We start from the raw sequence: 26133 nt of genomic DNA, 5'->3' as shown, positions 1-26133 counted from the left end.
TATTGGCATAGAAAAAGTGCATTGTATACATGGATCAGAACAAAACATAGTAGGAGATACTTTAGCATAAAACTGTCCAGACATCATGAGGTACAAAAATGGCTCTTAGGACCTATGGTAACGTCATTTCATGGCATCACTCAAAAATCTTGCCACATTCTCCACTACAATTATTCAGCAGAAAAGACCCCTTGGAAGAGTCAGTGTGATAAATCCCCTCTTTCAATAAGGGGGCCAAATACTTAGCACAGGGGTCAGCAACCTTTTTCAGCTGTGGGCCGGTCCACCATCCCTCAGACCATGTGGTGGGCTGGACAATATTTTTTTTTGGGGGGGGGGAATGAACGAACACCAGGCAGGCCCCACAAACAACCCAGAGATGCTGGGCTTCATTCACAGTGGAGGGTGGGGAATATCCTGTACCTTCAAAATGTTGTCTAACGGTATCCCCACTGAATCCACCTATTAAAGGGAGAGCAACATATCTTGAATTTTCCACACCCTCTGTTATTCCTCCTCAAGAACACAAATTTAAGCTGTATTTTGCTTTGTGTAGGAATGTGGATCGTGGTTATGAATCACTCAGTGGGCAAAGCCTTTTCTAAATTTCTGTTGCCAATGAGGGATTTGAAGTGGTGCAAATCGCTACCAGGAAATTAAGCTAAAGTGCCTCTTTGTCCACTTTCTTTTGGGCATGTTTGTGCATTTCAAAGTGCAATCGTGCTACACAGCGAATATCAGCCAAGAGAGAAAAGCACTGGGTGATGTTGAGAAGGATGAAACCCAAGCTCTCAGGAATGACACTGCACCTCTGCTCAGCACCCTCCATTCTGACTCTGCGCTGAATGCACAGATCCATTCTTCAGGAGTCCTTTAGCGACAGGGCTGCTGGGATATAGCTGGGTGAAGCGGGCAAGTGCAAAGATAGGGAAGATGATTCGGTAGGCATTGTAATGCAGAGTCCCAGATTTGTAGAACGCTGTAGCGATGTCACCCTGAAGAGAGGCAAGAGAGAAATTCCTGAACAACCGACATGCAGTCTTCTGTCCTGACTTCATGGTGACTAAATTCCATTTGAGAACCCAGTTGTATGATCACTGCAATCTCTTTTAAGAGCAACTGTCACATACAGTATCACTGAGCTTTTGGCTGGCAAACAAGACTCTGGAAGCAGGAATGAGAGACCAGAGCCAATTAAAATGTAGGAAAGGCGACTAAAGATATTGTGGCATCTCAGGCAGAATATCCAAATGGTTCCATGATTAAAAAATAAAATAATTAACTGGCAGTCTATGGCTTTTTAAGGGCACCCCTCTGACCTGCCACATGTAACAGTAGGGCCAGCTGTGTCCTGTGCTCTGATACCACACAAACTCAATCCTGATGGCACATTTTGATGCCACAGCAGTAACAAGACAGGTACATGAATCACTTGGGTGCCTAAGGCAACAGAATACTTCCCACAGGAACATCAGAGTGTCCAATAGAGGGAGAATATGGGAAGCACTTGTAAGATCTCAGCTGCCAATGCCACACAAGTGTCCATGTGTGTCCACAATACACTGCAGCCATCTACGAGAAGCATCTTTATGACAGCAACAACGCCAAAGAGAGTACATTAGGATCTGCCTCATTTAGTAAGTGAGGGGTGGATAACCTTTAGTCCTCCAAATATTGCTGAATTGCAACTCCCATCATCCCTGTCTATTGCCTATGTAGGCTGGAAGGCAACAACTTAGCCACTCCCACTCTCAGTACTTGGTGGAAAATGCTCTGCGTTCATTCATTCATTTTATTTATATTTGGAGGACATGATCCATTTCATAGCTGGCTGAAATATACTGTTTCTGTGAACCTTGAAATTATATTGCTATGAGGATACTTGATTAAGAAAAAAAATTAAAAGTTGTAACACACCTGAGGCCACTCCCCAATCGATGTCTGTCTGTCAATCAAAACTTGTATTCCTCTTTCTAGAACCCGAACATCAGGATATCTGCAAAGCCACAAAAATACTGGTCATTAGTTCTGTTATCAGCAGGGAAAGCCTAACATTTTCTTTTGGGGAGCTTATATAACTACATTTTCTTTTTAAAAGAAAGAAACCCTCATGGGCTCACAGAAACTCAATGGGTCCCCCTAATGGAAAGACCTGTAAGTGCATGAGTCCTTCACACAAGTTCAAAAAAGTGAAGAAGCTAAAGAAATTAAATTGTGAGGCCTCCATCCCAGTCCTTAAGACGGCCTTAACTGCTTCTTTGTTTGGCATTATTTCAATTGTTTGGACTAAGAAGCACCTGGGAACATCTACACATGAAGCTGCAGGAAAATTCTGTCCTCTGCAAGTTCACAAAAGTTAGCACGCCTTAATTGGTTTGTCTAGCTGCTGCAGAAACCACTTGGGCAAAAGCAGACAGAAGCCTTTGCTAAGGTAGGTAACTGCCAGCTTCTGTGCTTACCTAACAGCCATCAGCCCCAACAGAGCCCAGGAGGTTTGGTGGATCTGGGATACGGTGTGCTGAATATATTTGCGAAACCTGTAGGATTCAAATTCCTCTCCCCAGCCACCGTCTTCCATTTGCTTGGAGACTAAGAATTCACAGGCTTTGGTCACTTCCTTGCATGCCTCCCTAGAAAATATGAGAGGGGAAAGAGAAAAAATAGCCCATGAGATGCCTCATTGGGTTTTGTTCCACTGTTGGCCTTGACTGCATCCAAAGCATCAATATTATATGCACATGACTCCCCTGCATTTGATATTTTGGGTGGAGGAACCTGACGGTCTCTCCGCTTCACCACCCTGAAGCTAAGCTCCATCAAGGGCTCCCAGCAGAGCAACATTCATACTAATCTTCTGCCCGAAAGGCTGCTTACTCACCCACCACGGTAGATGTATCCCATACATGCAAATGCCTCTAGTCCAAACCAGGTGCCATATGTGAAGCATACGCCCCATCGCCTGTCAAGGAAGAAAAACCCATCAGCCACTGAATGAAAGATACTGAGACAAATGACAGACTACACCCTTTGAGTATGCCCTTCCATTCACTGTTTGTTTCATAGAACCATAGAGTTGGAAGGGACCATGAGGGTCATCTAGTCCAACCCCTGAAATGCAAGAATCCTTCTAGTCCCATGTTCTATCATCTGAGCTATCTCAGCTATGCTTTTTTTCTGCATTTCTTCCAAAACTTTCATATCCCTCCATTAGCTGCACCAAACAGTGAACAACTAGATGAGGAGAAGGTTTCTTCTTGGTGGCAGTTTTTCAAAGTTTTATCTTCTACAGACAGGACTCTCTTCAAAGTAGTGAAAGGAGGGATGGAGCCAAGTTCATTCATCATAAACCTGCAGTGAAATTCCTGGTCAAAGCCAGAATCTCTTGTTGCTATAACTAGTTGTGCATTTTTCCTTGCTTGCTATTGATCTAAGTAGATCTAATTTATATAACCAGTTATTTTACTTAGTGGCTGTAGATCTCATGGTGTGAATACTCCTGATGAATCATGTAGGGGTCAGCATGGGATCAGTACATGGTGTTACCAACAGTACAGTATGTTTTCTCTCTAAGCCTAATGACAATGTGAAGGTTTGTGCAACTACCTTATGCAACTACATTGTTAAAAGACTGCTCAGTTGAATGGTCACAAAATCCTGCCTCAGAACAGACATAGATTTACTGAGGGTGGAGCAAGCTGCTGACACCTGGATATTGGTACTACATTTTAGGCTGCAGGTCTCTAATCACTCCTTAGACATGCTAGCAATCAGTTGTTTGTGGTGAACAAGATTCACAACTGCCCTCTTAGGTGTCATATTCTGAAATTGTCCATTTTACACATCAGTTTAGGATCCCATTACCTCTAAAAAGAGGCTGGATGCTCCTGTGTTTTCTTTTCCATGCACAGAGTTAGGCTGCAGCACAACCCTCTACAGTGGGAAGTGAGAAATCCCATTCTGTGCATGTGTTTTACCCTTCATCGCAGAAATGTTTCATATTTGCAGAATACTGAAAGCACAAACTGCAGACTGCAAATGCAGATGAATCAGACAAAGCTCTGGAGGTCTCCTTCTTGGAGGTAACAGGCAACCTAGGGATGCTACTAAAGGCAAGAGTTCCACTAGGTGTGTCACATTCCACACAAGGCAGCAGTCTGCCAAACTGTTGTGCAGGAAAGTCATTCGAAAGGTGAAGGTTTCCACAGCCCATCAACAACCTGAAAGTCCTACTTTCAGAATGCTATGTATGCATTCAGAAACTACACCAACCAGTACCACAGGCGCTGTGGGTTAAAGCCTCAGCGCCTAGGGCTTGCTGATCGAAAGGTCGGCGGTTCGAATGCCTGCGGCGGGGTGCGCTCCCGCTGCTCGGTCCCAGCGCCTGCCAACCTAGCAGTTTGAAAGCACCTCCGGGTGCAAGTAGATAAATAGGGACCGCTTACCAGCGGGAAGGTAAACGGCGTTTCCGTGTGCGGCTCTGGCTCTGGGCTCTGGCTCTGGCCAGAGCAGCGATGTCACGCTGGCCACGTGACCCGGAAGTGTCTCCGGACAGCGCTGGCCCCTGGCCTCTTAAGTGAGATGGGCGCACAACCCCAGAGTCTGTCAAGACTGGCCCGTACGGGCAGGGGTACCTTTACCTTTTATTTGTAAGCCACTCACCCTAACCAGGAGCCATCAGCTTTCTGCATATTACGACAGTACTGCAAAGCCTTATTTAGAGTATCACTGAGAAGAAAAACAAAGGAGTCTTCTTACATTTCAAGCTAAACAGACAATAATTAACCCAAGTCCCTTGTAACAATGGCATTCAGCCGCCTGAAGTAGCCTTCGACTTTTTTGTAACTTGGACCCACCCCAAATATGCATTTAGTGGCCCACTTCTTAATGTTTTAACGACGTTAGTGTTGCTATTGTGACCCACCTTAGAGCAGGCTGTGACCCAGTAGTAGGTCCTCCCAGCCTACCAGGTGATCGCTGATTAAGATCAAGAGTGTTCCTCATCTGTCTTTAAGGATATTTAAACCACCAGCAGCAGCTGTACATGAGATGAACATCTCACAAAAGTATCACTTCCATCTTGGAAACAACATGCATGCTATGTAACATATACATTTTCCCAGTGCTTTTTTCTGGGAAGGACGCAGGGGTATGCATACCCCTAAACATTTTGCGAATCTAAGTTTGTCCTCATTGAGGGGCAGTATTTCAATATGAGTAAGGAAATGAGAGTACCCTTAAACAGTTTTTTAGAATATAGAATATGTGTATTATAATGTAACAATAACATCATTCCCAGCTTCTAGGGATTTCCCCTCATACATTTACCTGATTTCATCTTCCCGATGATTTGGGAATCTTTTCCTAAAATGTTTCAATCCCTGCATAACTGATGAAGTACATTCTATATAGGTGTGGTCGACCATACAGTCAGCTGAAAAACAGAAAGTCAATAATGTTACCTTTCAAGATGGCTTACAGATTTATATCCTTTAAAAGGGAGCAAAAACCTAGCAGTTTAAACAGCGGGGGGGGGGGGGAGTTTATAAAAGCAACAGGTCAAATGCCAGCTCTTCACCCACCAAAAGCCAATCAGCAAAACGGGCGTGCAAAGGGTGTGGCAAAAGGAGGAAGAGTTGGCTCTGGCCACACCCACTGCTGGCATGCAGCCCATAACAGAATACCCTCAAAGTAATGTGTCCCCTCCCTGAAGGCTGTGAGGTGGTAGGGTCATCCTGGGAGAGGTGGCTTCTAAAATAAGCAAGACCCATGTGGTGTAGTTGAAAACCAATTATGTTGAACTGGGTCCATAGACTCATTGGCAGCCACTGTCAATGGCACTGCATGAGCCCTCATGTCTCCTTCCCAAAGCCCAGCAAGTGCTTCCCCCACCTTTGGGAAACGTGGCGCAAAGGCTCTGGGATGCTGCCAGAACCCTTGCACTGCCTTCCCAAAGCTCCCACACATACGAAGCTGTGACTGCATGACTTGGCATCTATCCCCAAAACTATGAAAGAGACTTTTCTTGTGAAGATGACCAGAAATTCACATAAGATTCCCATTTAAGTTGTTCTGATACCAATGCTGTGTTCTTACCATATATCTCTGAGGAGTTCATTATCTCCAGTAGCCAACTCCCACGCCTGGTTTCATAAGATGAAAAACCACCATCAGAATTTCTCATGTTCAGCATCTGCAAAAAAAAGTACAAGTGTGACTGGGGAAGGAGCAAGGCAAAGGGTTTAAGAATGGGCATGGTGTGCTTTGTCCTACCTGCAGAGGCACATGGCTGATAGCTCCTGCCCAGCCCCACCAGCCACTCCTGTATCCCTACTTCACTTGATTTTTTCCTAAACTAAAAAGTCCCAAATATTATAGGGGTGTGTAAAATCACACCTTGAAAAACCAATCTTTTTACTTCAAGTGGAGTTAAACAAATGGAGAGTGGTTCTCCGTACATATGTAGTTGTGCCAGTTGGCCCCCTTCACCATATTAGGCAAATGGAGAACTCAGTGGATGGGGAGATTCTGTTCTCCTAGCAAACACTAGAAAGTGTCATTGCTCCTCATGACTATGATGAGGATTCCAGGACAAAATTTGCTAACTTGCGTATTTCTATCAAATGTGATTTAACTCCAAATTACCACTGTATGGAAGGAGATTAACTCATTATATATTTGACTTCAGATTGATTAAGTAAAGCGTAAGCATGTAATAGCAACGTTCTAATGAACAAAATCAGTAGTCTGTCTGTTGTCAATCCTAATACCGAGTGAGCTTTCGATCCAGCTTACTGGGGGAGATTGCTCTCAGTCCTGCTACCTTACAACCCTTTACCTGTGCTTAAGGAACTCAAACTTCAAGACTGATCATCCTTCACAGGGGATACAATGCTGCCATAGGGACACTTCCACCAATTCTCTACGGTCCCACAAAACCAATATTCTCCTCAGCACTATTACTGAATGCTAGATGACCTCAGTCTTCCCACAATAGCTTCCTCCTGCCCGCTTCCCATTTTCTCTTCTGAGCTTTCCCCCTTCTCACCACATTGACAGCATCAAAGAGGCGCTGAGGTGCCACATGATCTTCTATGAAGGGGCATTTTTCCTCCAGCAGCATCAATGTCCTCATGGCCTCAGCAGTGCAGTCACTGACTATCCAGTCATTCTCTCGATTGCTGAAAGGGAATCCACCCTGGATATTGAAGAAAATACATTAGGACTCCTTGGGCAGCAGTCAGTGTAGAGGCATCTCCTCCCAAAAAGATCCCAACCAGGGATTTGACGGGTGATCCATATTTCTTCTTCAGGGTACTAGACTAGATGGGCCCTGGCCTAAACCAGCAGGCTCCTTAGGTTCTCAGAATTAACACTTAACTTAAAGACTCATTTTTTTGCTGGCTATGTGTCACACAGACAGGACACAATTCTGGATTTACCTTGTTCATCTGGCGATAATATCTCTGGTAGTTAGGTGGGTTATCTACAATCTGAAAAACAGATTAGCAGCATATTAATAAAAGACAATCAGAATATATTTATAACCAGAGAAAGCCAGTGTGGCATAACAGTTTGAGTGTTGGACCTGAGAGACCAGGATGCCAATCCCTGCTTCCTCTCAGCCTAAAATTCCTCACAGTGTTGTTGTGTGGATTCAGTAAGGAGGAAGAAAACCATGTATGCCACCTTAAGCTCCTTGGAGAAGAAGATGGGCTATGCAATAATTAACAAATAATAGATAATAAATTAACTCAGTCAGAAATATGGTCTGCAATTTAGAAGACAGAATATGGCTACAGCCTGATACAATGGCAGCACATAGGGTTGTGTTCAGTGCCAGTGCTACTCAAAGCAGACTCACTGAAATTTATGAACTCAAATTGGTCATGTTTATTAACCTGAATGGGTTTGCTGTGAATAGGATTCATACTGTGTACAACCCACAGTGTCGGTTGAGGTAAATTGCAGTGGATAGAGAAGGTTTTACACAGGATTGAAGCCACACTATAGAACCGAATTGACATTACAGTCAAGGATCACATGGGCTTCAGATTAAAAACCTATTATTCTATAGTCCCGCCATGACACATTATTCAGCTGAATGAATCTCATGTGACCCAGAGGCAGCTGGACCACACTCAGGCTCAACATTTCATGACCACAACACCCACACATTAAGCTTTGCCTATGCAGGCATCCATGTCTAAATGCACGGATATCAGAGGCAGGGCTGGGGGAAACCATACAACCTTGGAAGCTGCCCTTCAACATCTAGGTCAAGTAGGCCCGTTGCCTTTGATAACCTAATAGCTCCTTCTCGTGATGAGTAACACATGAAAAGGGCTCATGTTACTTTGCAAAAAGAGACAAGTATTTCCCTCCTGAGTCTTTTGCTGAGACAGCTGAAAGCAGTATTGAGTCCCTGTGTATGTTATTCCAAGATCAGTGCTTTACCTGAGAGGCTTTCAAGAATTCATGGGCTTTTTTCAGACAGGATGCATAGTCAGGATTGTTCTGAACCCCAGCCTAGAAAAAGACAGAAGTTATGCTTAAGGATTCTGACCCAGGAAAGTCACAGAGAAAATCTCAGACACTTACACAAAAGCATCACTTCGGACAGCCACAAAAATAAATGCAATTTCTTCAGGGATAACTTCAGTGTTACAAAAGGAATACTCAAGTGTGTGGATTTCTGGACCTCATGTCCTAAGAATCACCTGAAGAACATGCCTTTCTTGGTTAACCATGACAGGCATACGAGGTGTTCGGATCTCGTAATGTGTGTGCTTTGGTTAAATAAAGAACACACACTCTCTACATGCCAGTTCATTCATCTAAAATATATATGTAAATGGAAATTATTGTGGAAAGAACAAAAGCAGAAGATTTGACAATATAAAATGATACCTCCAAGAAGCCTTGAATGGCAAATGATGTATCCCAGGTCTGTGATCCCATGACCTGATATAAAAAAAGGAAGAACAGTTTTGACCATTAGATCAGGGGTGGAAAACCACTGGCCCGGGATCTAAAGGCAGTCCTCTCTAACCAGCCCTTTGGATGCTTCCCCAGTCATGTCCACTTCCCAGCCTACACCCTCCCCCACTGGCCTTGCTCTGCAGCCTCCTTAAGGGCTGGAATGTCTCATGGAACTGTGATAAGCCCTCCTGCTTAACTGAGTAGAAGATGGGGAAATGTGGGGGGTGGGTCTGAATTTCATGTGGTCAGAATTGCGTGGTAGTTGTGGGAGATCTTAAATAACTGGTTTTTTCACATTTTTATTTTTTGTTTTAAAATGTATGTTCCAGTGCACTATTTAAAAAGAAGACAAGAACACTAAGAATAAATCAGTAATTTATTCCACATGTTTACTTACTCTTTTTTATTGTACTGCTCAATTCCCCTGGGTTCAATAGCTTTTCCCCCTGTTCTGCAGCTATGGCTTGCAAAAATCTGAACTTCTCTGCTGAACTGAAACTCAGTTAAGAAACACAAGTCTTTGGATTTTCAGCATATTAGATAATATCTGGTTGAGCAGTTTTAAAATGTGCTACATGACCTTGTGTTATGTTACATCTTACCTCCTAGCCCTAATCCTGGGGTGAAGCTACACAATATGCAGGAGATCCAAGACTGGATCTCCTGATATTTTGATATCAGGCAGGCAGAAGACAACTCAGCTTGAGAGTCACCAAAGCAATGCAAATTGCAGGCCATAGCAATTCCCAACATCTGGGTCCACACTACTGTACCTTTATTAGCATACCATCTTGTCCAATCCTGCAGAGATATAAGAAGCAGAGATTATAGCAGATGCAAGTCCATGTAGTTCTCTAACTTCATTTCATAACGGGAGACCAAGGCTTGACAAGACTAGAATAGGCTTTAAGAACAGCCAAAAAGCAAAATCTCCCTGAAATCTCTTCCAGACAACACAATGAGTGGGACACAGGTGTGCACGACACCTTTCTGAGTTCCACCTACGTTGCAAATAAGGATATTTTCACATATGCAGCTTAAAACACAACAAGGTGATTTTTTTCCCTACTGCACTGCAAGCTGCATTTGCACAGTGTTGTTCATATCAGGGGCAGAGATGTCTTTACAGAGTGTGCATGCCGTTTCTGGTTTCCCCCCCCCCCCCTGCACACCTTCTCCCCCCCGGAACTCCTAGTGATGAAGCTGCCATCTGAGCATCTGTGCTCATGTGTGCACATACTACGGCTTTCACAGGTGTACACACCATTTACGTTTCCTAGTCCGATTGACCTTGGTTTGAGGAAAGATCCAGGTCTGCAAAAGCACACTTATGCAAGACCATGTTCAGGATTCCACAAAGATGGGTTTGAATAAATATGCCAGGCTTACCAAAGGTAGTCATAGATCCTGGAGATATGTTCTTGAAAAGCTAGAGAATCGGCTCCATCAGCGTACCTGCTTATTAGCACATGAAACGCTTTACAAGTCTGCAGGACAAAAGAGAATATCATTCCAGTTAGGAATTCCCCTCTGCAATATCTCCATGCTTAGCACTCTCATCTGCCACAGGACTAAGTGTCTGCATCTCACCAGCCAAGCACAGAAACTCAAGTGGGCAGAACAAGACTGCCACAAACATAGCTCTCTGTTTGGTTTTTGAGGCAGAGCTTCCTCAGGAGAATGAGTATATGCTGTCATCCAAAGGAATTTGTTCCCAATACAATTATTTCTTCACAAAGGACCTACCGGGCTAGAATTGGTGGCGTTCGAGAATATGTCGTCAGCCTTGATTTGCTCATACATTTCTGCAATGGCTTGCTTTCTGAAACTGGTAAAATGGTATCTCTCATACAAATTGAAAGTAGCTGCAGAAGGAATAAGAGACACTATGAACATCACAATCATGTTAATGCGGTTCTATCTTCCTCGTGTGTTTTGGACTGCAATCCTCCATGCAATTACCTGCAGGAAGGCACCATTGAATTCAATGGCACTTGCTTCTGAAATATCTTTTGGCTCAAAACAGAGGCAGGATTTCAGCCCCCAATTTCAAATATGATTTTGGGGGGAATCTGCAAAAGAACATGGGTGTGAGTGAAGGGGTTTACCACGGGTGGGCGCCAGTTGTTTGGGGTCATTTGGTTTTTTTCTTTTCATTTACCCCCAACTTCCATGAACCTTTTGCAGATCCCCTACCAAAATCTTTCCCAACAAACCTCCACCCTGGACCCCCCCCCCAAAAAAAAAAAAATTGGAGACCCAAAATCACAATCCCTGCCAGATTTTCTCCTTTGGCTTGGGCAAGGTTACATCTAGAGAAATGGAATGAAACAGTTTGATAGTTTTAAGGTTCAGTGAAGCAAATGGGGGGGGGTCATTAAGCACCATAAAACTGCTGCTGGGTCCCTCCCACTAGCTCTCATTGGGATCAGTAGGGCTCCCAAACTATGAGAATGTAAAGAAGCAAAACGTGTCTTTCTTCATTTGTGGGCCTTCCACCTTATGCCGGAAAAGAGGACACAAATTTGTATGTTACACCACACACACACATTTTATTCAGATCTGTGTTCTCTTTGGCAAGTGAGTCAGAGAGCCCAATCAAGGTACAATGCATTGGACCCAGATAATCCTGTTGGCACCCCTGCATCAAGTAGTTACATATCTTGTTCTTCCTTAACTGATCAACAATGGCCAATTCACACTGTAAAAGTAATGGGTGAGGTAGAAATCTCAATTCAGATCGTGTGAGAGATCCCACACACTGTCTTCACGGTGTGATTCAATATCCCTAGTCCTTGTAATTGGCTAAGTACCGTATTTTTTGCTCTATAAGACTCACTTTTTCCCTCCTAAAAAGTAAGGGGAAATGTGTGTGCGTCTTATGGAGCGAATGCAGGCTGCGTAGCTATTCCAGAAGCCAGAACAGCAAGAGGGATCGCTGCTTTCACTGCTTTCCTCCAAAAGCAAGGTGTGTCTTGTGGTCTGGTGCATCTTATAGAGTGAAAAATACAGTATTTGCTTGCTACATGTGATAATATGAAACTTGGAAAATGTTGTGTGTTTCCATGGATATCCTCTGATGAAAAGTGTTTGCCTATACCAACAGAAGTCTCTTTCTCTGTGTGAACTAAACCTTAGGAAACCTACGTTGAAGACCTGAACTCCTGGAATAAGACTTGCCAATTCCAAAATCACTCACCAAAAGCGGCATCCAGCATCCAGCTGTGTGCAGAATGCAAATCGGCTTCGTAAATATTGTTCCTCTGGGCTGGCCAATCAATGGTGGAGAAGTCCTCCACATAAATCTCCTAGAAGGAAACCATGAAGTGAAATGACTTTCACAGTAAAGAAGCTTCAGGATGCTGGTGTACTTGACAAATGTCATTTCGGATCTTTAAAAAAACCCCAGCAAATTCATTTTAGCATTTTCCCCTCCCTGTGTTATGGCATCAGCTTTCATGAGCTATAGTCTACGTCATCACCATTTTGGTACTTAAATGAAAAAAAAGTATGTTATAATAAATAATAAATAATTATTAATAAATAAATAAAACATTAGAGGAGAAAGAGGAGGGTACTCCATAGGAGATTAATGGTTCAACAGTTCTTCATTGCTTTGTTTTTCTGGTAGTACAGAAGAGGGGAAAAGAATGCTCCTTTTACCACACCAAAAGAAAGGGGAGGAGAAAGAAAGAAAGAAAGAAAGAAAGAAAGAAAGAAAGAAAGAAAGAAAGAAAAGCATCAAAAAGGGAGATTGTGGTATTACTGTGATGTAGGAGGCAATATTGATGTTGTTCACCAGTTTTTACGAGAAGAGGCAAAGAGTTAATGAATACTCTGTGGCACAGGAAGCACAGAACCATTTAAATAAATTAAAATAAAAGCATGAATGGAGACTTATGTGATTTGGGAGGGTGATGCCCTGGGCACCATCTCCACTCCAAATTCTACCCTCCCAAAGTTGCCCTCCCCTATGGAATAGGGATGGTCAAGTGCTTCATGCTTCCATGCTCCCGCCTCTCTCCAAAATAAATATCCCCATGGCATTTTGAAACACCAATGCTCTGAGCTCGGCTTCTGCCTTAAATGGAAAATAAGACATCCAGTTTAGCCTTCTCCCTATCAGATACAAGCAAGCAATCCCCCAAGTGCAAATCCAAGGGAGTATGAGGGTCCCACTTTGACCAAGGATGGTGGGATGTTTGGAGAATGTTGCCTTGCCTGTCTTAGACTCTGGATCAATTCATCTTCTTCTACAGTCAGGCGAGTGGCATAGCAGTAGCTCATCGCGAGGGTGATATGGCGAGCGTGACACCAGTATGTTGAGGGATGTCCCGGCAGCCATGTAGGAAACAGCCTATTTCAGAAAGAAGGAAGAAACAGGTTCATGGAAGACAATGTCAGGAATCCTGGATGTAGTGGTAACACTAAAAGCAGGTTACATTGCCTTTCATCTGAGGATCAGGGCAATTTAAAGTATAAAAACACAAAACCCGGTAACATAATAACAAACAAAGCAATAATCCCCCACTATATTGTTGGTGCCTTATTTTGTTTTCCAGAGTTGTCATTCTTATCTTTATTTTTTAATGGCTAGGGGCCTCAAAAACTGGAACTAGCCCAGGCCTCTTTGGACCTCTAAGAGTGGTGAAGATTAATATGGATTAATTTCAATTTCCAAGTCACTGTTATTTAATAAAGAATTTGTCTACTGTGTAACACTGTAGACATTTTTTTTGGGGGGGGGGATTTCATGATTGGTGGCGTGGGGTGGGGATCAGTAAACTTTCGGACACATACCACAACTCGGGAAATGGTGAATTCATTCCCTCCCAGCTGTACAAATTCATAATGGCCAGCCAAACTTTGCCCAAGTTAGGGATTCCAAGAGCGCCACCTAGAAAGAGAATTATCAACATCTTTGCTTCTGTAGACTGAAGGGGACAAAGCCAAATAAATTTACAATGAGAACCTAGATATGATTATTGCCTTGCTGTGAAGATACTTTGCAAAACTATAAAAAGGGAAATGTGTACTTAGAAAGACTCTCTTTCGTACAGGAACACGACAAAGACATTTGATCTTAACTTTCTTTTTTCTAGGATTGTTCTTATTATTTAGAGAGAGCCATATGGCATGTGGTTTTTCAGATTTCTTCTTACCCATATCAGGAGGAGACATGAGTATAAGAACTGCTGTGGTGTCCAGATTTAATACCACCCAACACTACCTCTATGCAGGGTTTATGTCCTCATCACACAAGGGGGAGAAAGAGAAGTGGGCTTACTGGCCCAGTCCCCCCACCCCTGCCCCATCACACCCTCATTGCCAGGCCCGGCCACACTCCACACATTGAAGGGGAAGTCTAGTAGCAGTTGCACAACTTTAAGCTATGCTCACTGCAGTGTTTCTGCACTGGCTGAACCCAAAGAGTTCCCTCCTCATTTTTCCTATAACTGCACAAGCTACCCAGAGACAGGGTGAATACCCTGATCATCCTGAAAACATATGCTATGTATTTCTCAGACTTTATCCATGCAGAAGGAACCACCTCACCTCCTAGTTCCATTAAACCTTATGTGAATGTGTGACAGAAAGCTCAGCTAGACCAGAGTTTAGTGATGAAGTGCCTTGGAATTCCACCAGAGCTGAGCTGTAGCCTCCTTCTGAGTGGCTGTGGATACAACTAGCTGGGCAGGGGTGTGTGTGTGTATGGAGTCCGCACTTTGGGAGGAAAAAGAGAAAGCCGTAGAGACAGTTGGGGAGAGAAGAGTTGAAAGTTGGCGTTCTCGGAGTTCAGCTAGATAGGTGTACAGCTCCACTCTGAGGAAAATATCTGTAACCAGAGATGGAAGTCTGCTGAGTTTAGTTTGAAAGACATTAATTAGTGTCTTTTTAGGAGTGTACAGACAAGAGAAAAACTGGGAAGCTGAATTGGGGACAGGATAAGTAGAGTTATGAGGGGACACTCTACTTGGGGTCCCAGTTCAGAAAGTAGGTGACAGAACTTCTAGAGAAAAAGCAGATTCCCAAACCAGTTGGAGGGTGATCACCTGTGATCCTATTAGAGCCTCAGGAGTGTGATTTACAGAAAGTTGGGGAACTGACAGCAAGCACCACCTTATTTAAGACCCCAGGTATTAAGACCAAAGCTGTAACATTTGTTTTAGGAACATTTAAGTTTTATGAACTGAAGTGAAATAACTGAAAAGAAGCTATGCATTTACCACCTTGTTTCTTTAAAATAAAAACCTTTCCCTGTTTAACTTTCCTAAGTCTCCAAGTACCAGAGAGTTTTCTTCACAAAACCAAAAAGTTTAAGCAGTAGTTAAGAAGGGGGGCTCACCGCAAAACGCTACTGCAAAAGGGAGGTTATAATTCACCTCATTCTTTGTATTTCTAAGAATACAGTAAAATAAAATTTTATCACTGTATATTGTGCATTATGGAGTGGCATAAAAGGGCAGGTCCATGTCCCCCATCCCAAGAGTTCCCAATATAAATTTTAGAGAGGAGAAAATGGGAGGGAAGATATGACCAGCATCTTCTATTTGGGACATAGACACAATTTCTATGATTTATGGTGATTTCTAAAAAGACCCAAAAAAGAAGGGAGGAAAGGTGGGGAGACAGAATAGGAAGATGCTCCCAAATAACTACATCAGGGCCCCCAGCTTTGCCTGGGCACTACACTCCAGCAAAATGGACTGATCCAGCCCTGGCGGAGATTTCTGCCTTACCTTTCTTATGGAGATTTATCCGAGCCCGCACTACATCTGGATGGTCAGGCCCAAGTCCAAGGATTCGCATAGCTATGTAGCTAAAGGTTGTGCCAAATACTGTTGACTGTTCTTTAAGGTGGCTACATGAAAAGAGAAATCAAAGAGCCATTAGAAAGTGGACCAGTGAGTCCAGAGGTCTAGAAATCTCTTTGAATTGTTTAGTTTCCATTCTTCAAAAGCTTTTCTGAGAATTTGCCTCACCCATACCCAGTCAGCTAACCATTAGCCAGGAGACCACAGAATACCTTATTTTGTTTTCTATTACCTTTTTTAAAAAGTAATGCCTTAATGAAGGGCATTTGGTGCTTTGAAATCTTTCCTTTCATGAGGCAGCATGGGCTTGAAAGCAGCTCATACAACCTGAGTACCAGTTGAAATTCCATTCCAGCTAAATAAAGTGGATACCATGCTACTAAGAATTCAGATTCAAAGCTCAGTCAAACTCCGATCCATTTTGTGGTTTGCTATTGGTTTGACGCAGGTGGTGCTGTGGGTTAAAGCCTCAGCGCCTAGGACTTGCCGATCGAAAGGTCGGCGGTTCGAATCCCTGCGGCGGGGTGCGCTCCCGCTGCTCGGTCCCAGCGCCTGCCAACCTAGCAGTTCGAAAGCACCTCCAGGTGCAAGTAGATAAATAGGGACCGCTTACCAGCGGGAAGGTAAACGGCGTTTCCGTGTGCGGCTCTGGCTCGCCAGAGCAGCGATGTCACGCTGGCCACGTGACCCGGAAGTGTCTCCGGACAGCGCTGGCCCCTGGCCTCTTAAGTGAGATGGGCGCACAACCCCAGAGTCTGTCAAGACTGGCCCGTACGGGCAGGGGTACCTTTACCTTTACCTTTATTGGTTTGACAGGATAAATTTGGATGGAGGCAACCTGGCCTCACCACACCATTTATCAGTAGTAATACTTCCTATAGATGGTGCTTTTCAAAGGCAATAGCAATGTCAGATAACATATCTTCTTTATTATTGCCTATCTTCACTACTCATGCCACAATTCTATCTTTCTCTGCCACAGCTGGGCAACTTCAGTACATGCTGAGGCCAGCTGGCATTCTGGTCATCTACCCTGCTGCCCAGTCCACATGGTGAGTATTGCAAATAAAAGGCTCACAGTCAAAAGACAGCAGAATGCAGAAGTGATTTAAAGAAGCCTTCACGGGGGAATTGCATCATGGACCAGCCCAAGACAAAGATATGCAGAATTAGAACATCTATCCCTAGGCCACTCTAGAGAAGCTCACACCCTCCTTGGACTACTTACAGGCCCCAGCCACCATCTGGAAGCTGTTTTGAGAGGATGTAGCACAGGAGCTCTCTCTCAACCTCTTCTGGTAGTGAGATCTTGGCAGCATAACATGACATCAAAATAGCTGTTTGGTTAAAAAAGAAGAAGAAGAAGAATATGTGTAGTACTTGACAATCTTAACTTTGGTATGATTTGCCAATAAACCGCCTGTTTGGATATCGAAACGTAACTTATGCTTTTGTACCCCATTGTTTGTTTGTTTTTACCATCTTGAAATAGAAGAAAAAGGTCAAACATAACAAGATTTATGTTTTTACTCTAGTATATGCCATTGTACACACTACTTGGTTGGGGATAAGCACTACAAAAATCAGTGAAGAGCGAACTTCAAAGAATGCCTGTGTTTCAGTTCTCAAACTGTTTCTGAAAGTGCTAATAAGACCTTTAACTGCAAACTGAATCAAATTTCTCTCTCATCTTGATCTGCATGCAAATCTAATTTAATTATTTAACTATTTATATACCACTTCAGTGGCATAATCCCCGTAAGTGGTTTACAGGGAATATTAAAATTTTCAGTAAAGACAGTTAAAAAACATAATTAAGATTAACTGTAAGGGGAAGAAAAAAAATTAAATCATCTGGTCTACCACATCCCCATACTGTACAGCTGTATGATGCCACCGATGGACGGTATCCTGCACAATGGATTCAATGGATTATCCCCCTGTTTAGAATATGCTGAATAAGTATTCTGCTTTGTGAGAGAGGCTAGACTTAGTTTTCTTAAATAGAGGGATTTAAAAATATATATAAATTTAACTATAGGCAATTCTGAGAATGAAGAATTTCCCAGGCAGGTGACCCAAGGCAATCTGGCTTGAAGAACATACACATCTGATGAATTGGACTTCCAGGGAAGGTAATGGAAGACTAAGTGTTGACCCCTGACACTCCTGTCAGCAGAAATAATTATGCAGTGATGGAAGATAACAGGGATATATATCTTAGTTACAAAAACTCCCTTCTGAATTAAAAGGGTTCAAGGTTTAGCCTCTTATGCATGGAAGAAGACATTCATGACACTGAGATCAAAGAAGTTTTCAGAGAGTGGAAAAGTGTCTCGAGCGAGGAACATTCACACACTGCATAATAGCTCTTAAAAGAAGGCCTCAGTTTAAGAGGTTTCTCCAAATGTCAACCTATTTGTGTCTGTCTGGTAAAAGAAGATAAACAAATTTATAGAAATATACAGGGAGGTCCTCCTTAGCCAGTTAATGTATATGTGGTAAATCCGCTAGTGTCCATGTACCTGGCGCAAGAGAGAGAACGCCAGAGCACTCCATGGCCCAATGGCCATCTTCTGCTTGCAGGCCAGAGAAGAATTTAATCCCTTTCTGGACTGCTTCCTGGGCAGTGCTAGCTTTGGGCAAATCTGGAAAGAACTTGCTCTGTAAAACAAAATAGGAAAAGTAAGAGAAATGCACAAAAACTAAATAGACTATCTACAAGACAAAGTATGCATTGTGTTAAATGTCCTGCTACATTTCATGCAACTATTTGGTCACTTAGAAATAAATATAGCAGGGAAGGGTAGTCAGGGATGGGACCATGGCAGATGGGGAGGTGTCATTTAACACTTTCCCTCCTAGCAGCAGTCTCAATGAAACGCCCATCGCCAGCTGTTATTTGTATTTGCCTGGAGACATGGGCAGGCTGGGAAAGGGATAACTCTCTCTTCCCCACCCACCCCAATCCCTATCCAGATTGGGCCCTCATGAACTTGTTTCGGTTTAAAACAACAGTCAGTTAAATACAAAAAGTCATTCAATGTATTGGATGGTTTAGCCCTGAGAGACGGTTCCAAAACTATGTTTTACAAACACATCTCAAGTGAAATCTACACTTGCCAACATCTCACAATATGGGATATCACAACTGTTTAGAAATCCAGCCGTCAGTCAGAGGCCTTTATCCAAACAAACTGCATATTGGATTGATGTGCCTCAGTATTTTCACGCACAGCAAAATGCCTCATGCAGATGCATCATCTGTGCATCATGGAAATGAGTATCAGGCACAGTATATTGGAGATTGATCGCTGAGAGCAAGAGAGTGGCTGTTCTCTAGGAGAACACCACAGAGCTCTCACATCAGAGAACTATAGAATACGAGGGACCAGAAGATCATGTAGTCCAACTCCCTTTCCAAGGCTAAGAACCAAACACTGAGGCCGCAAACTGCTTGCAGATGAATTCAGTCATCATTATAGGCAACAAGCATGAAGAAGCCGCCTTATAGAAAGTGATAGCCACGTTATGTATTTCAGTATTTCCTGCAGATTGTCATATTCATCTTGGAGGCTTGTCTTTTTTCAAGTAGGGTTTCATATTCAACCCTGACATTATCAAGTTGCAGTTGTACAGCACCAAGTGGCAGGCAGTTGGAGGAGATGACCCTCATGATCCCTTCCACAATTCTATGATTGCAATAACCAAGCTTCCTGTGCTCCTAACTGACGTGTCAGAAGATGAGAAGCCAAAAGAAAAATGACCCAGCCCTTGAGAAACTGCTGCTAGGCAGGGCCAAGCCTGCAGTCCTCATGCCCTGTGCTCCTTTTGTAGCCTTTCCATGTTGTACCATCTGTTATCATTAAGCCACTTACAGTGTCCAGCCCTAAAGTGTAAGCCTCGAGTGCATTCTGTTCACGGACACATTCTTCACTGTCTGCCACATAGTACCATTTCTGCCGCCCTTCCACAGAGCTGAATCGCCAGCGAGTAAGATCAGTTTTGGGTTCTATTTCATGTGCTCCTTTTCTTCTGCGCAGACATCTGCCAAAGAACACAGAGGGGGTGGGGAGTTTAAAACATGCAGGCAGACTATTGGTTTGTTATCCTATCACGGGAAATTATTCTGAACCCCATTCTGTGGTCCTTCCAGCCAGAAGTGAGGGACTGACATGTCTATTGATTTCAGTGGGTCTATTCATGACTAATTTGTCCACTGATTTCAGTGAGTCAACTCTGAGTATGGCATATTCATATATCACCCATAGATCCTTTGCTTTTTCTAACTAGCTCATTATGGAAACACTTCCTATTCTCTACAACCATATTTTTGTCCCAGTTGTTAAAGCCATTTGTTCAGAACATAAAGAGGTTAACAGGGATGCTTTATAAGTTTCTTTTATATCCGATTCCCTTAGTATAGTATTTTTAGGAATGCAATCCTATACAAAAGTCCCAGATTGATCAACAGGACTTATTTTCAGATAATTTCCAATCTCCCCACTTCTGTTCATTTACCCAAGTCTTCTCCTCAACATTTTCCCCCTTCTTCTCTTAGCTACTTCACAATATCTTTTCAAACTTGAAAATGATGAATTTTAATGTGTCTGTCTTTCACATTACCGCTTTGGGGGTTTCCTTGCTGCAATCTCTTGCACACCTTTTCTGGAGAAAAGCCCCAGTGAAACAGTGGTCCTTACTTCTGAGTAAGCATGCACAGGACTGTCCTAGTAGACTATTTCATGTTAGAAAATTTAGGTGCAATTTTCTAATAAGTCTTTCATTGGCCTCCACTAATTAATCTGTTTTTGAAATCAATAATTGACAAATAATAAGGACTACTGATTCAATTCCAAAAAGATTTACTATTTATGTACTGTAGACTCTGCTTTACTTAAATTAATTAATTAATTAATTATTTTAAAATAATATTTATTACTTTTAAAACTTACAAAAAGGAAAAAGAAGAAAAAAGAAAAAAAGAAAAAAACAAGAGAAAAAACAATACAATACAATATATAAACAATACAAAACACAACATTAACCTAAACAAAACAAAAGAAAAACAATTTAAAAACATACATCATACCATTTCAGTAGTCTATCTTTCATACCCTTGTTTCATCAACCTACTCGCACCTCCCTTTTTGTATTCCACTTCTGTTAATTGTTTCAGCAATTCCTTTCCATCTTTCTCTATTTTCTGTCATATAAATATCTTAACTGATTTTTACCCTTATTTTCCATTAATACTATAATGCTTATTTATGCTTAGCTCCTTATAACATTTCTACTAAAGCCATAAGATTTCATTCCAACATTTTTCTAACACTCAGTAATTTTACAATATTTCTATTTCTGAAAATAAACTTTAAACTTTTTTTCCAATCTTCTTCCACCATCTCTTCTCCCTGGTCTCGGATACTGCCAGTCATTCGTCAATTCCAAATAGTCCATCAACCTGGTGATCTTCTGTCCGAGGCTCTTAACTCTTTTCCAAGTCCCTTCTGCAGGTCTTCTTCATATTTATACATGCACTTTACTTTGTCTTCTACTGATCTTGCTCTTATTTTCCTTCCTTTGATACTGAAGAACAGATCTCGGGGAAGCTCCAACCTAGCAATGCTTTTATTCCTTCTCGACAGGTCAACCAAATCTCCATGGTTAAATCTAAAATCCATAAGGTATTTCAGGACATGTTTCAAAATTCCTCCAAATCCAAAGGCCCCCATAGCTCCAATCTCCTCACAACCCAAGTCCAAATCCCAAAAGTCAGTAAATCCCTGCATGAAGGGATGTATCCAACTTTCCTTCTCCAGTCCAGGCAGGGCTCCGATCCTCAAAATCTGACTTTTTCTAAATTCAATCATAAAAGGCCTCAACTTATAGTCCTCAGTTTGCCTCTGTAAGGCTGGGGCTCCCACTTGTGTTACTTTAGGTTCAACAACAGCAACTTTCTCCTTCGCCTTCTCGACAATTTGCCCTGTCAAAGTAGATTCCTGTATCAAATCCTGAATAATTTCTGTATTGATGTTCACTTTTTGTCCCAAATTAGTCACTTTTTGTCCCAAATTAGTCACTTTTTGTCCCAAGTTAGTCACTTTTTGTCCCAAGTTATCAATTTTAGTAGTCATGACATCTGTCTTCTTGTGAAGTTGTTCCAACAAGTGACTTATCTTGCATAATGCAATCGCTAAAGCTTCTTCTGTCAACATTCTCAAATAGTCCAAGGTCAATCCCTGATTCTCACAGTCTCTTATCTTGCAGCTGGTTCCCCCAGCTCAGCTCCTATAACAGTTTCAAAGGCTCCCTCTAGAGGGAAACAGTTTCTATTTGTGTCAATCCTTTTAAGCACAGTTCAAACAGTAAATATAGTTTCAATTTTCAGTTACTTTTCCTCCTTTTTAAACGCAGAAGAGGACAATGGAAACAATATATTTCTCTTATTTAGCTAGCTGTCAAGATATGTTCTATTCACAGCCAATGAACTTCAAAACGTCAATCTTACTGGCAGCCCCTTTCCAGGTTCAGAGCAGGGGTAATTTAATTTTCAACACTCTCTCCTGCAGGCTTGCGTGATCCAAAATTTCCCCCCTCTTCTCCTGCTTCCAAGGGGGGTTTAATAGTTTAATCGATGGAAGTTTAATCCTTTGCGGGAGACTTTCCAAGACCTTAGCTTGCAGCGTCTTTGCTTCAATCTATTTACAAAAGGGGAAGGCGGACTTCCTGTTTAAAACCTTCCCATTTCAGTGCCAAATTAAGACATTTATAGATCCAATTTTCCGTTCTACTCACGGGTAGTTGTTTAAAATTGAATTGTCCACAGGAAAAAGTCAGCGCTCTCCGGCAAGAGCAATGCGGCTTCACTCCGTGAAAGAAGCAATCAATTCGAAGCACCGCACCGCTCATCCCACGTCACTCCGGATCCCCGAAACCGGGTCTCCCCGCGAGTAGGGGAGGCGCAAAAGGTGCCAGCCGAATCCCAAGTTCACAGGCTTCTCCCGCCTGTGATTTTTAGTGGGTCTCCGCCTTCGCCGTGGCGGCCAGACCCTGTTTCCACGGAGTAAATGCCTCCCGATCAGAGGAATTCTGCCATTGCCAGAGGCGCTAACCCGAAAGTTGACCCAGCCCTTGAGAAACTGCTGCTAGGCAGGGCCAAGCCTGCAGTCCTCATGCCCTGTGCTCCTTTTGTAGCCTTTCCATGTTGTACCATCTGTTATCATTAAGCCACTTACAGTGTCCAGCCCTAAAGTGTAAGCCTCGAGTGCATTCTGTTCACGGACACATTCTTCACTGTCTGCCACGTAGTACCATTTCTGCCGCCCTTCCACAGAGCTGAATCGCCAGTGAGTAAGATCAGTTTGGGGTTCTATTTTCTAATAAGTCTTTCATTGGCCTCCACTAATTAATCTGTTTTTGAAATCAATAATTGACAAATAATAAGGACTACTGATTCAATTCCAAAAAGATTTACTATTTATGTACTGTAGAATCTGCTTTACTTAAATTAATTTTTTAACCCATCTTCTGCTTATCCCCTTCTGTCATCAAATAGTGTTTGCTAAGCTTCACGTAACATCATAGTTATTTTCATCTCATTCCTCTTTTATTGCAAATTTATTATAACTAAACCGTCAGTACATTGGGGGATTGAGAATCAGAGGCCACACCTGTCTTGTTTATCTTTCCAATGAAAGACCATTACCTAAGGCTTACAAGTTAGTTTTTGCAGGTTGTTTTGCCAGAAATTCAACAAAAGCTTTTTACACCAATTTTCGTTTCTGTTCCTAATCACAATCAAAAAGTTCCATTCTATTTTTCACACCTTTTTGTATCAAGAAATTGTGGACTAAAGTACAGGTGCATGCTAGAAGAAATGAGATCATAAACCACGGAACAGAACCAGCAAAAAGATTGTTAAGGTTTGAACTTGAGAGAAAACTTCATTTGGTGCAAAAGACGGGGGGGAGGGGTGCCTACAGCTTCTTGATATAAAGTTTTCTTCTCTACGTTTATGATTCGACAACCCTCCCTTGAATGTTAGTTCAAATTATGTATGTACAAATGAGGAGGGGTGAAACTGGATTATAGATATGGAATATAAACTGTGTTTGTAAAAAAAGGAAAAGGGGAGGGAAGCTCTATTTTGCAAAAGGTTTACAATGGAAACTTAGAACTGACTCTTCCCCATCCTTTATTATCTACGGAGTGAACTGAATAACACTAAAAGGACTTGGAATTTAATTTAATTGGAAGTATAATTGCTCATTTATCTTCAGTTGGATGGAAGGATGAAAGGAGTCTGTGAACTTGCCGAGGAACTGATAAGGTTCATTACTGAGTCATCTGCAGTTCGACAGACCACTCTTCTTCCCAGGCTGAGAGGAAAAATGGTGAAAACAGGTTATTTATTGGGACATAGTGATTTTTACAGGTGTTGTTAAAGCTGCAAAACGACGAAGCATGGGACAGAGCAATGGAGAGTTTTCTGAAAAACAATGGGATACAGTGGTACCTCTAGATACGAATGGGATCCGTTCTGGAGCCCCGTTCGCATCTAGAAGCAAATGTAACTAGCAATGGCACATCTGCGCACACGCGTGTCGCTTTTCGCTGCTTCTGCACATGCACATGACATCATTTTGAGCATCTGCGCATGCGCAAGCGGCGAAACCTGGAAGTAACGCACTCCGTTACTTCCGGGTTGCCGTGGAGTGCAATTCAAACACGCTCAACCCGAAGCGCATTCAACCCGAGGTATGACTGTATCAGCTCCACGCCTGGCATGATGGAGAACAGCAACAATGGGGGAAAGATAGACATAACATTTTACAAGGACAGGAAGAAACACCACAAACAGAATAATTGCCACACACAGGAAAAACAAGGATATAGTTTGAGTGCCTCACTTGTAGTTCTATAAATCATTTAATGTGTCAACACGAATAGACGTTATTAATACTGCAGTTGTTGTATAAGGGATTATTTTAACCGGAATTTAATTGAAATTAGGAAGATTTTGGAACGCAGAAATAAAGAAAACCATCAAACCATCAAATCTAGCATGTGGGAGGCCACCTAAATTATATAATACAGTATTTGAATGATTGGTATTAGTAATTGTATTATAATTTGGTATTGTTGCAAATGAGGCTATTATTGGATTGTAATTGAAAATTAATAAAAATTATCATCAGGAAAAAAGAAAAGCCAAATTGCTGCTTTTTATTCCTTAATACATCAAGTTAATTACCCTTCCCATCTTATTTCTGTGAACTTCTCCTGTAATAAAGCTTGCTTAACATGAATTAAGTCAAGCAACTGGCACACTTTGTTATTTTATTTAACCATCATCCTAATCAAAGCATATAGATTGCACACAATGTACTTACGTCCCATCAGACATCTTCTTGGGTTGATGAAGACTGCCTCAGATTGTTCTGGTTATATTTTAGATGGTGCAAGGCTTCAGGTACACAGGACACTGAATAGGACACTGAACTCTTCGACTCTGGCCTAGAGTTCCTGCCTCAGAAGTTCCACAGTTTCTAAAATATTCACGCTCCAGTAAAATACTTGAAGGTTATATAAAGACTGACCTAACCAATCACAGCAAGAATAAATTTACAGGGTGGGATCAGGAGTGTTAATGTAATCAATGAAAGGCACACCCACAATAACAAAGGTCAATGTATGACAGGGCTATCCTTGATGCATTGCACTGACGTTTTCTGGAGATAAAAATCTACCATGAGTAAAGTAACTTCCCAAAAGGATGTGTGTTTAGATTTCTTGAAAGTCAGACGCTTAGCTATGCTATGTGAACTATCTACCCTAATGCCCTATGAATGCTAATCCAACCTGACATGGAGATTTTCCCAAATGAAGACAACATCCACCTATGGGAAGGAAGCGAATTGTATCATATGCATAAATTGTGAAAGTGCCTCTTTTGCAGTGATGATGTTTTCTGCAAGCTGCCATGCACCTGAGAACCGGAAACATGTTTCAAAACCTGGTTGAACTTTAAGTTAGCACAAGGGTAAAAGTAAATTCTGGGAAATGTGATCAAGCAGCAAGCAAAAAGAACAGATTACATCACCCCTTGCTCCACTGCCTCATCAAATTGCAGTGGTGTAGCGTGGGTTGCCAGTGCCAACGGCAAGACTAGCATTGTGCCCCCTAAGACAAATATTGTGCCCCCTAACTGGCGCCTCCATTCTGCACACTGCTGCTCGCAGAGGGAGCTGTGCAGCAGTGGTGGGACATGCATGCATGCTTCTTTGTGCTGGGGATGGGCTGCTGCTGCTGCCGCAAGACTCCTGTCTACACACCT

At 42.4% G+C, this 26133-nt stretch overlaps 1 protein-coding gene across 1 annotated transcript; it reads right to left on the bottom strand.

The window, feature by feature from the left end:
- Nucleotides 1-24: 24 nt before the first annotated feature.
- Nucleotides 25-25398, bottom strand: LOC307219343 (lanosterol synthase-like). The gene is made up of 22 exons (XM_079982463.1): nucleotides 25190-25398; nucleotides 19673-19841; nucleotides 18320-18458; nucleotides 17023-17131; nucleotides 15720-15841; nucleotides 13780-13876; nucleotides 13201-13336; nucleotides 12179-12287; nucleotides 10726-10844; nucleotides 10369-10466; nucleotides 9753-9780; nucleotides 8908-8961; nucleotides 8455-8526; nucleotides 7440-7490; nucleotides 7046-7195; nucleotides 6094-6190; nucleotides 5326-5431; nucleotides 4660-4725; nucleotides 2879-2959; nucleotides 2460-2630; nucleotides 1918-1996; nucleotides 25-995 (listed from the first exon to the last, which is right to left on the bottom strand). The coding sequence occupies exons 1-22, from the start codon at nucleotides 25201-25203 to the stop codon at nucleotides 816-818; spliced, it is 2247 nt and encodes a 748-aa protein (XP_079838589.1). The 5' UTR covers nucleotides 25204-25398; the 3' UTR covers nucleotides 25-815.
- Between the last annotated feature and the right edge of the window lie 735 nt (nucleotides 25399-26133).

The sequence above is a fragment of the Podarcis cretensis genome (assembly GCF_951804945.1).
Source record: "Podarcis cretensis genome assembly, chromosome: 6".
Classification (NCBI taxonomy): Eukaryota; Metazoa; Chordata; class Lepidosauria; order Squamata; family Lacertidae; genus Podarcis; species Podarcis cretensis.
Note: the sequence above shows the minus strand (reverse complement) of the source record. Positions and strands in the feature narration are given on the sequence as shown.